This window comes from Coloeus monedula (genome assembly GCF_965178545.1).
Source record: "Coloeus monedula genome assembly, chromosome: 12".
Classification (NCBI taxonomy): domain Eukaryota; kingdom Metazoa; phylum Chordata; class Aves; order Passeriformes; family Corvidae; genus Coloeus; species Coloeus monedula.
In genome coordinates, this window is record NC_138792.1 from 3,317,744 (window position 1) to 3,329,805 (window position 12,062).

Here is a 12,062-nt window from a genome sequence, read left to right on the forward strand (position 1 = left end):
TCAAGTACTTTTGAAAAAAAAACCCACAACTTTTTCTGACCCTGCTTTACAATTTCCAAAATGGATTTAACAGGAGAGAAAATAATCTGACTGTAGGTTTGATTCTTGCCATGCAGCATCCCTGGAGCACAAGGCCTCCTCTCCTCAGATTCTTGTGCTGCCTGGCCCAACAGCAAAACTCTCTCTCAAACCATCTGGAAGGAGCAGAGATGGACCCTTGGCTGTCTGAGAATGAGGAAAGCCTGGGGAAAATGTTAAGGCAATTAGACTTTCATAGATATACTGATATGTAATTAAATAACACGTACATTTAGGTCAGACAACTTGCTTTCGGTTGACCAATTATTTATCTGCTCTGTGCTGCCTTAATTCCACTGGGGAATCCGTTCCAGGGGGTCCTCAGTGTGGAGCATGTGGAGCTGAGCTGAACTTTCCCATAAAAAACTGCCTGCATGTGGAACATGTAATTCACATCTGTAAAAACGACACATTTTTCACATCTTGGTGAGGACAAGCTGTTGGAGGAGATGAGGTGGGACTGGCTAACATTTGACAAAAAGGAAATCCCTTTTTTATTGCCTTCTTCTTAACTGGGTTGAGTCAATAACTTGGGGGTGGAAAGTTCTTTTTTTGTTAGCTCTCAGTGTAAATAAAGCCTGGTTCTGAAGACCAGGCATGCCTGAAATCCTGGGGTGCATGGAGGTTTGTTAGCATTTCAGTTCCCCTCTGCAGGACCCTGTAGATCATGTTTACATTTTCCACTCTTCCTGGCCTATTTATTTTTTAAGAAAGCACACTTGGGGTTCTCTTCTGCTCACGTCTTCCAGGACATAAATCTGCTGGGCTTGTTTATACAAACCTTTCTGAAAGGGACCAGTGGATGTGCTTTGTAAAACCATTTTGTCTTCTTTGCTTTCTGCATCTGAGAAGTTGCAGCTTGTTGAGGACAGAAGAGGCTGATTCCAGCTGGGTGAAAGCCTCCTGGGGCAGCTGCCCCATCTGCCACTTGGAGACTTTACATCACACCATGAGCTGCTTGCTGGCTTTCTGCACCTGAAGAAAGGGCACTCACCATTCCTATTACTGGGTCTTCATGGAAGGGTTGCAGCAAATCAGCTGGATTTTTTTGGCCTGAGTGTTCCCTCAGTCAGTGCTGACCATTTTCATCGTGCTCATGAGAGCCAAGGGAAGGGGAAAGTCAGAAAATGTTTGGTAGGACAGAGGTAGGAGCCAGCCTGACACCTACAGAGTCTCAGCACCTCCTCTAGAGGAGCAGAGCTGTTCTCTTTGCCCTCCCCTTAAAGAGTCTCCTTCCAGCCCTGGAGAACAAGTGATGATATCAGCTTTCCTCTTGCCCTTGGTATTTTCTGCATCTCTTTGTGGACCAGGCCCTGAGCTGCCCGTGGGTGTTTCACGCCTGGTGTCCACGGGCAGCGGGAGCAGCAGGGCCATAACCAGGTGGGTTTGTGTTTCCCCAGAGTGCCGGGTGATGAAGGGGAGCCCAGCAGGTGCCACGGGCAGCAAATCCTCACCCACCCCTCAGAAGAGCTCAGCCAAGAGCCCCGCGCCCATGCGCCGCAGCAAGTCCCCGGCCGATTCAGGTAACCACCAAGATGGTGAGTGATTGTTTCTTGGTGTCTGCATTGAACTCTGCTCAAGGGAAAAGCACAAACTCTGTGTGTTTGCATAGGAAACTCGGGTGTCTTTTGGAAAGAAGAAGCTACAGGGGCACTTCATAAATATTGGGAAGGAATTCCCTGGTTGGAGAAGTGCAACTGTGGCTTGAGGTTGTTCCACCCACAGTCTCACAGCCTCCTTCCCCAACAACGTTTTGAAAGATGTTTCCATTCCCCAGGCAGGAAATCAAGGCCCACAGTGCTCCCAGATGGTCCCTGTAGATAGAGAGTGATTTAAAGTAACCTCCTGTGATGCCTTTTCCTGGTCTTAAAATCAAGAATCAAAAATCAAACATGGTTAGAAGGGGAAAAGGGATTTTACCTTTGTATTTATTTTAAGGATCCTTAGGTGCACATGTCCAGGATAAATGCACCTCAAGGCACACCCCACAAAAGATCTGGTATAACATTATAGGTTTTACTAATTAGCAGATCTGTCAAAGATTCCCCAATGAAAGGCTCGAGTGAGCCCCCCTCCCCAAGGAGCCTTCCCCTGGATGGTTCTATCTTGGTTTACAGAATGTGTTCTGGAGAGGACCTTGGGCTCTGGGGCACACTGATCCCTGGCTATGAAGCTTCTAAAATGTTGAGTCTCTCAGCTTGACAAACAAGCCCAAGAATGTAGGCAAAAAGCACTAGGAATACAGAAGCTGTAAAAAGGTATAACAGGGGTATAAAAGAAAAGGCAAAAATCATCGTGGCATCACCTGTGCAAAGCAAATGGTAATTATTGCACAGCTCAGGAGTGGCTCCTTCCAATCATTATTTAAAGTAGACCAGTGACCTTGTGATTGTAGAACTGGTGATGGGTTTATTGATGTGACACTGAGACACTCAGTAGTAGAAGAAAAGGAAAATGGGAATCCTAATTTGCTGCAGCAGCCTGCACCATTTGAAATGCCGCCCTCCTTCTTCAGTAGCACCTGGGTTGGCAGCACGCCTGGAGAGCTGCAGAGCTGTCAGTCCAAGGCTGGGCTGCATATTGCAGTAATTCTGGTAACTGATAGTTTTTAGAGTCATGGAGAGTTTCTAGAGTTGTGATTGGTCTCTCATCTGCCTGCCTGTTCTGTTCCAAAAGAGAACCAGACATGGCCTCTCACTAAAGCAGCCAAATCACCAATTAAGCACATCAGATTTCCAGGAGAGCTTCACAGCTTGAGTTCAGATGTCCCCCAGCATCAACACAGGTGATAGAAACCAGAAATTCCTTTTCACCTTCGTGCTAACACACTGCATATTGCATGGGAACATCACACAACAGCTGCCCATCAATAGATAGGATTTATTAGATATAAAATTCTCTTGGCAGTAGTCAGAAGGATTTCCCCCAGGAAGCAGTTCATTTATTTAGGGTGTGTGGGTGTTCTTCAGCTACATAAAGAGCCAGTGTGAAATTGGCTGGCACATGCCAAGACTCTGTGTTTTTTAAAAAATTATTTCTCTCATAAAGTTTTTCTTCAAGATTCCATTGTTGGCTGTCCTCAAACTCAGGCTTGCCATAATCTAGACCACTTTCACAATCCCAAATGCATGCTAAAGCTGTGTAGGCACATTGAAGGTGTGATGGGAAATGTGACATTGATTTAAAAAAACCCCAAATTAACATTCAGTGATGTGGGAGTCAGCTCCTGCATGAGCAGCTTTAAACCTTCTCCACAAGCATCAGGTGCTGATTCCCACCAGGACCAGACTTCAGTGCATGAACATAACAGTTTAATATGAAATGGCAACTGTTGTGTGCCTGATTTTAACTGATTGAGTGACTCCAGGCCCAGGATGGTGACTCATCTGATGAGCTTTAATGAACACATTTAGCAGAGCTTTTCAGAGGGAGATTAAAACAACCAGAAAGGCTGAACAATGACCAGTTCCTGGAGTTAAGGTCAGTAATGAAGAGCAAATCAGGTTTCTTTAATCTGTCCAGACAAGGGTCTTTCGTGCTTTCCTGTAATTTCAATAAAGGAGAAAATGGCACTTGTCCTGCTTAATGAGAATAAAAAAGACTGAACTCTTTCAGCACTGAAAAATAGAAGACTCTTGTTTTCTCAGGACAGAGAGGAAAAAGAATACCATTTTGTATTCTTGTATTGAATTGGTAATAAATTAAGTGGATTTACACATCTTTTAAGAATCAATATTTACATTTAGATGGATTTTGAAGTTATCACATTCAAAAAGCAAAGCTGAATGAAGTCTGATTAATAAAAGATGATCTGACCTATTTTTTTCCCCACAGAATCTCACCCATTTAATTTGTGAAACTACTGAAAGCAGTTTTACTTCAAATATATTCAATATTTCTGCTATGTGTTTGCTCTCTCACCCATTTGTACCTTTTGTCTTTGTTGCCTTTCACTCTGCTGTGGCTGTCATCAGAGTTTCCTTGGTTCTGTGTTGCTTCTATTCTTTCCAGTTCTTTTCTGTGTACCTTTCTGTATCCTTTTTGTAGGTTTTGTAGGTTCTGTATCCTTTTCTGTGTAGGTTTCTGTCTCCAAGGCTATTGTGACATATCTGGGTGCTGATGCCAGTGCAGGTTCAGAGGTAAATCTTTGGGTGAGAGAAGTCTGAACCTGCCTCTCAGTGAGGTGTCATGGCCTTACTGTGAAAAACTCAATCCCCTGTTAGCAGCCAGAGCCCTTCAGCTCCCAGGATATCCAAAAAAGGGAAGTTGCTAACCCACAGAAGCATTTTAAACATTGATTTCTTGGCACGGTGCTTTTCTCTTTACTCACCATGCAGTCATTTAAATGAATGAATGAATGCAAATTAAGTGAATGAATGAAGAATGAAGAATGAAGAATGAAGAAGTGATCCAGACCCCAATACTTACATTCCCAAGGAAATCCTTTCTCCCTTCCCTCAGTAACCCCCAACCCATATTTATACACTTCCTAAGCAATGCCAGTGTATTTCTGGCAAAATTGGAGTTACAAAGCTTCTGTGTATTTCTAGCCTCAATTTTTCTTCCTCCGGAGTCAGCTTTGCTAAAAGGCACAGCTTAGAGCAGTGAAATTCATACTAAACCACACCTGCAGGGCACCATCCAATTTCTCCTCCTGACATGACAGAGGGAAACTGGGCATCAGGAGAAAAGTCTCTGTGCTGCTGCTCTGATCCCTGAGATTTAAATGGGCTAGGGTCAGCATGAAGTTTGGCAACATTTCTTTAACAGACTGCTCCAATAAGAAGTCAAACCAAGCAAAAGCCAGAGCTAAACCTCAGGGGAGAAATACAGGAGAGAAAATAATGATGTCATTTGCCATTCTTTCTTTGTTAAAACAATATGAATTTATCTTACACTAGCTGACATACCAAACAAGGGTTCAGTCGTATAAAACCATGTGCTGTGATGGGAGAGCTTATGATTTTTCAAACCAGGACAGAGTCATAGGTACATGAACTGAAATTTGAAAATGTCTTTGCCTTGATCTGGCGCGGGGAGAACATGAGCAGGGCGCTGAGGCTGCTGCAGGACCTCAGTGTCTCTGTCCACTCATGGCAGGGTTTGGACAGAGGGCCAAAAGCACATTCACCAGGCAGCAGCAATTAGCAAGCAGACCCAGAGTGTCCGTCTGTCCTGGCTGCAGGGCTGCTCCCCAGGGTCATTATAGATGAGTGTGTCCAAAAGGCAGCAGATGTCTGGGGAATGGCACACGGGAGAGAGCAGCTTGTTCCCCGCTTGTCCCTGCTGCCAGCCCACAGGGCACACCCAGGAGAGATCCCCCTCACCAAACACGGTGGGAAAAGGGTGTCAGCACTGCAGAGCTGAGTGCCTGGAAGTTTGGAGGTGCCTGAGCAAAGGATGCCTGTGCAGTCTGAGTTCTTCCACTCCTGAGGCTTTATTTGTCTGTCTTGAAGGGCAGGATGGCTCGTGCTCACTGAACAAGCTGCTGTTCCTACATTTACTTCATGCTGTCTTTGCTCTGTTTGTTCCCTTTCTTTATTTTCTTGGTGGCACTTCAAACCCTGACCTGGAGACCAAACTATCCATGTATTTCATGGTCCTTTCTCTCACTCTTGTTTACAAGCTCCTCAGAGTGGGATCTCATCTGCAGAATCCTGGGAACCCCAATCAAGCAGGGATTATTGACCTTACTTTACAAATTAGTAGACATAGATACCTACACACATTTTGAGCACTCACTCTGAGCCTCGGGCCCTGCTTTTTCCAGTTCTGTTTGTGGACAGAAATGTTGAGTTCAAAAGATGGACCTCACTAACCTGATTTGCAGGTCTTGGTGCTTATCACCACTGGAAATTCGGATTCAGAGCCCCAGTCATCCCAGCAAACCTGAGCAACACTCAGGGAACAGCTCCATATGAGAAATCTGACTAAAAAAGAGCATAAAAATGGCTGAACAAGGACTTTTGACAAAGGCTTAGAGTGATAGGACAAAGAGGGAATCGACTTAAGCTGAAGGAGGGCAGGTTTAGATATTAAGAAGAAATTCTTTACTGTGGGGGTGGTGAGACCTGGCACAGGGTGCCCAGAGAAGCTGTGGCTGCTCCTGGATCCCTGGAAGTGTCCAAGGCCAGGTTGAATGGGGCTTGGAGCAACCTGGGACAGCAGAAGGTGTCCCTGCCCATGGCAGGGAGTGGAGTGGGATGAGCTTTAAGGTCCCTTCCAACCCAACCCATTCTGGGATTCTAAAATATCTGTGGGGGAAGCAGACAGAGAATTCAGTTTACCTGGATCTCTCATGGCCATCTCAAACATGACAGGAATATTCTCCATCCTCCCTCTCATGTGCTGGACAAGCCTGATTTCTCTCCCAAGTACAAACTGCCTTGTGCATGGGGGGAGGTGGGGATCCTATGGAAAAAGGTGCATGTGCTCATGCAGTTAAAGGATCTGACGTGCACTTTGAGGTAAATTGATGTTGCAGAGCAAATACAGTGCCATGAACAAGCCATAATGCACAAAGAATAACGTGGTGGGGAAAAAAACCCCAAGAATTGAAATGAAAGCTGCTTCTAAAGCACAGTTCCTAATAGCTGAGTGTAGGTGAGATCCCGAGCTACCCTCAATCATCAGCAGGTTTTAGTGGAGCAGCAGTGTTATGCACCACCTGGGATCTGCTCTTTGCCTCCTGTTATTTTCTTGCATTTCAGTTTAAAGGAAACACAGGCAGGTTTGCTTATGAGCACTATTCTTCATTAGCAGACAGAGAAAATTAAGCTAGGCTTCTTCATTGTTGCTCCTGCTGCAGAATTTTGCTGTATTTGTAATGATATCCATCCGTCTCATTCCATTTCTGGTTTGAATGTCACATCTGGTTTTTTGTTGATGCTCATAAAATATTTACACCCCTGCTGTAGCACTTCAAACTCTCATTGTATTAGGGAATTTCTGTCCTGCCCTGCAGCAATTACATCCATTTTGCTGCACACTGACTCTGCTGTTGTTCCAGTCTTGTTTGTGGAAGGGAAATTGGGGTTTCTTGTAGAGTTGTTAGGTGGCATTCTTCAGCTTAGGAAGGATCAGTGACAACTGGAGATAAAGAAAGAGGCATTTTAGAAACTGGAAATGGATTCTACCTAATAGAGATTATATCAGTCCTCTTGTTCCCCCCATTTTCTTTGATAGGAAACACAAATTCACTCAGTGAAATAAAACATAAAAGAGATCCAAGTTCTTTTTTTACTGAATTGCCTTCATTATTTGGCATATAGTTAGAGAACTCTACTTTTTCCCCCCACCAGCCTGGAGGGCAGCTCATTTTGTAGAGCTGGAGCACAGTGAAGAGTGGCACAGCACAGTGCAGGGGCCAGCAGGAAGCAGCTTCTGCCTTTCCAGAGCTGTTTTTTCCCCCCTACCAATAAAGCATGGTCTGAGTGGGATAGGGAGGTATTCCTCAATGATCTATAAATCATTTTTTCTACCACCTTTTAAAAATATCCATTTCCTCAGTAAGGTGCATTTGTCATAGGAAAAAAGCTGTGTGTGATGAATAACCTCCTCTTTCAGCAGAGGGGGAAATGCATGGAAATGATGGGTGTGAAGGCAGAGGAGCCACATCACCATGAATTTGTTGCATCTGAGCTGCTTTAACTGCTGGCAGCTCCTCCTTTGTCCTGGGGCTTTGAGCACATGTTTCTTTTCACTTTTGAACTCACCTGTTTGACCCCTACCTGTGCTACAAACCTGAGCTACCCCGCTGTTTCTCACAAGGAGGTAACAGAGAAGAGGGGTGAAGCTTTCTTAGGCATTCAAGCAAGAGCTGTGCTGCTTTTGCTCTTAAAAATACAACATTCACACATCTTACTCTATGATACTTCATACACTTCTTCAGTCTCCTCCAGACACTCAAGTACTTGATGAATTTTAAGTAATGATTTGCAGATTCAGCTGTTACAATTGAAAGCATCATTCCATCTGGCTCTTTGGTCACTTAATCCCACCCACAGCAAACAGGCTGCTGTTTGTGTAATTTGTAATGTATATAATTGCCATCTGACATTGCTTGTGTAGTGTTCAGGATATCTTCAGCCTCTGGGTCCCACTCATGCCCTTAAACTGTTTGAGAACACAGAAATTGTCTGTTTTTCTGGTGATCTGTGCCTTAGATCGACTTGGTGAATATTTGTTGTGTGAAATAGTGCTCCTTCAATTTATTTCATGTTTCACTGTATTTTGCAGTCACCCTGAGCAGCTGAAATCCTGGAGTTATGTTTCTAGCTATGCAGTTCACTTGGGTTTTTTTCTCCTGCCTAACGTGAATAAACCATCGTGTTTCTGTCTTAAATACTTGGAGACCTTCCATCTCCCCAAAGAAGAAGGATTTTCCCCTTGTGTGCCTGATTTCCAGCTTCTGTCTTGTTTTCTGCCAGCAAACGGGACCTCCAGCAGTCAGCTGTCCACACCCAAATCCAAGCAGTCGCCGATCTCCACGCCCACCAGCCCAGGGAGCCTCCGTAAGCACAAGGTATTACGTTTCTTATACCTTACTACATCTCCTTCTGCCTCAGTCCATCACATTTGTGGAACTCTGAAGTCATGGCCATATTCTCTGGAAGAATAACAACAACTCCTGATGTTCAAACAGTGGAATTTGGCCCTTTACCTATAAGGGTCGTCCTTCAGGGCAAGGTGGTGAACAAACCATTGGCCTGATTCCTCCCCTGATTCCTGATATTAATGTGTGCTGCAGGCCACGCAGAAGGATCAGAGGAGATAAGTTGACCATGAACTTATGTCACTATTTGGAAAAGTCATTGATGGATATGGTTTCATGCAAACCCTCCTTTCCTGAAAAGCCTCAAGTGCTGGCAAATCAGGCCCCTAAACAGCAGAATGCAGATGTTACTGGAGCTCTGAAACATCACTTTAATGATGCTCCTCAAGAATTTAAATTTAATTATTTAAGGCCATGCTCTGTTTTACAGGAAGCAGGTGATTCTTACAGCTGGTGGGGTAATTGTGTTGTGGAAGAGTAGCTGGTTTTGCTGGTCACAGACAGCGTGGCTAGCAGGTAGCACAGCATCCTGGCAGAGATCAGGAAACCTGTGCTGGCTCATGGATAATTCATGCATTGATTTATTTAAAAGGTACAGCAGCTGTCACAGCTTTTTCAGTTCCTGTTATTCGGGGCCACTCTGTGCTGAGTCCAGACTTTCATTTCTGTGGGCCTTTGCATTTCTGGAGTAGCCACAGTGCTGCTTCCAACAGTTTTCACTTGATACGGAAACTGGAGCTTGGACACAAATGTGGGTGTGAGAGGAAGTCAGGGGGGTTTCTCTTTAGTAACCAGACTGTACCTCTCAGCCTGAGTGTGACTTTAAAAGCATTGACTCGGAATTTTTGAAGGGTAATTAAAAAATTCTGGTAGTGCTGAGGTTTTGCAGTCAGCAGCCACGTGGAACCCGCCATGGGCCACATTGCAGGGGTTGAACTAATTCTGTTTATCGAAGGCATAGCTGAATCCAAATGAAAACTGTGTTTTCCTCAGGACCTCACTCTCTTCTCAGCTGCTCAGTCTAAGTTTGAGGATAAACACCAATTTTAGCACAATGTGTCCAGATTTATTACTAATTTGTAATTGAGAACAGAATCTGGCCCCTGGTCAGCAGTTCAGCAGGAGTAATGCTGTAAACTGCGTTCTTTGCTTCAGCATCAGGGACACAAAATACTTTCCAAACTTCCCATCTCATTTAGAGATTGATTTGGAGATGAAGATTTGCTTCTTGGTCAAGACAAGTGAAACTCACCTTTTTAATCTTTTATGTATGTTTTCAGCTGGCTGATCTATGACCTTTCCAGTGCAGCCCTGAGACCATTTGTAATAGATGGTGGCTGCTGAGGGCAAAGCCAACCCAGCTATGATTTTCTGCACTAAGTTAAGCCAATCAGCAAACACAAATGCAGCATTTTAGGTTACCAGAATATTCATGCATCGTTGTCTTTCTCCCAGGAGCAATTTCCTGCTTATGATGAAATCGCTTTTCTTTTTTCCCCTTAAAGCTCAAATGATAAATGCTTAGGTTGAGTTCACCGCAAAGTCATATTTTACCTCTTCTTGTATCAAAATTTCTGTGAATTTCCTTCCTGAATATTTGGGTTTTTCTTCATTTTGCTCACAGTTATTACTTTTGTGTGGGTCAGAGTTCAAAAAGGTCCCACAAGAGCTTTAGCCCTCAACCTGGTTCCTGTACCTAATCCCACACAAAACGTTAAACAAATGGAATTAAATGGTTACCCAGAAAGGGACACTGGAAAAACTTTTGGTCCAAATAATAAATTTGGGATTATTTTCTTAACCCTTCCAATTGATTAGAAGTTGCTTAAAATAAAGAATAAACCATGGAACATGTGATTTTCCTGGAGATTTGTCCTGAGGGCAGCTGTCAAACCAAGGTAAGACTCTTTATCGTGGACTTGGGTTTAAAGAGATGTATTTAAGGCAAGGTGCTGCTCTTTCATGCATGTGCTGGAATGGACACATTGATCCAGAACAATAAAAAAACACTTCTCAAACTTATCCCCAGACAGTCAGCAGGAGCAGAGATGCTCTTGCTCCTCTGTGCAAGGAGCCTGCCTTGATTTTAGCCTTAAACTCCCTGGATTCTGGTGAGCCCAGCCCAGTCACCAGTGCACGATTCCTCCACCCTCTGACCTGCCAGGAACTGAGCCACTCAGCTGCTTCCTTTTGTGTGGCCAAGGGTGGGAACTGATGGTGAGGGTTAACATTTTCTCCTTTCTCCCTACAGGACTTGTACCTGCCCCTGTCTTTGGATGACTCCGATTCCCTTGGGGACTCCATGTAGAGCGACATGGAGCTAAATGTCCATATTGCATTTGGGATACAGCAAAGTACTTCTGCCAGAACAAGCAGATAGGTGACTGGTGCTTTCAAGTCAAAGGACACACGGTTATATGTCATTTTTGTTCTGTGATTTGTCCTCTCTGTGCCACAAACCAACACCTGCCAGTCTATAGAGATAGAGGGATACCATTCTTCTAAGTTACAGGGATGCAAAATGGGCATTGTGAGAAATTTGGGGCCGATGTGCCAACGATCCTGTGCATTTCCCATCTTCTTCTGTTATTTCTTCTGCTGCAACCATGTGATTTTCCTAGTGATAGTAAAGTAGCTCCCCTGGAGGTGTGCAAATGGACCCCTTGCTGAGCAGTTTGCAAGCTGGAGTAGAGCAGATGATGTTCTCCACCTCTGCAAACTGCCAGCCTTTGCCAGCTCGCCTGCTCCTCATCCACAGCCCCAGTTTTGGCACCTGCATTCTAACAAGTCTTGGTTTTATTGTGGAGGGCAGGAAGGAAAATGACTTTCTAGTTTGATGCTTAATATGCCAGCAGAAGCTTGGATGAGATGAGGAATGATTGTGTCAGATGCTGAGTAAGGTTAGTGCAATAATTCAAATTATTCAAATATTATTTGGCCTTTTTTTTTTTTTAATAATTAAGCAAAAAACCATAAATCAGCTGAGTTATCTGGAGTAGAACACCTTCCACATGCAATCCAAGGATGCTGCTAGCTGGTAACAAATATTTATACCTCCCCTATGGTATCTCTCTATCTCTGTAACAGTAATGCCTTGAGAACAGCCAACACTGAAAACACTGTGAGAATTTGTTTTCAGGTTTGACACCCTATAGGTCACTTTTTATAGCAAAAAATCAATACACTTTTTATAAAGGAAAACCTTGTATCTGTGTTTTGGGAGTAAGGATTCAAGCTCCTTCTTTTTTATAAAAGCTGGTGATTTTCTTTTGTTTAAAAAACACGTTCAGAAAAAAAAAAAAGTACAAAAAAAACCAACCACAACTGCAGAACAATAATAACAGCAACTCAGTTTAGAAATCTTGTCATCACTGCCAAAACAGACACGTGTAGGGGGGAAAAAAATGGTCAACTCAAAATATTGAATGTT

The 12,062-nt window shown here is 43.9% G+C and overlaps 1 protein-coding gene across 2 annotated transcripts in view; it reads left to right on the top strand.

The window, feature by feature from the left end:
* The window catches only part of DCX (doublecortin), a gene marked incomplete at its 3' end in the record, with an annotated part of 63,074 nt that extends 52,134 nt beyond the window's left edge, over nt 1-10,940 (top strand). The window contains exons 4-6 of one of the 2 annotated variants that reach the window (XM_082289755.1): nt 1,479-1,616; nt 8,508-8,602; nt 10,884-10,940. In XM_082289755.1, the coding sequence (XP_082145881.1) occupies nt 1,479-1,616; nt 8,508-8,602; nt 10,884-10,940 (290 nt within the window). The remainder of the gene's footprint in view (nt 1-1,478; nt 1,617-8,507; nt 8,603-10,883) is intronic. The other variant, XM_082289756.1, reaches the window with a different exon arrangement.
* Between the last annotated feature and the right edge of the window lie 1,122 nt (nt 10,941-12,062).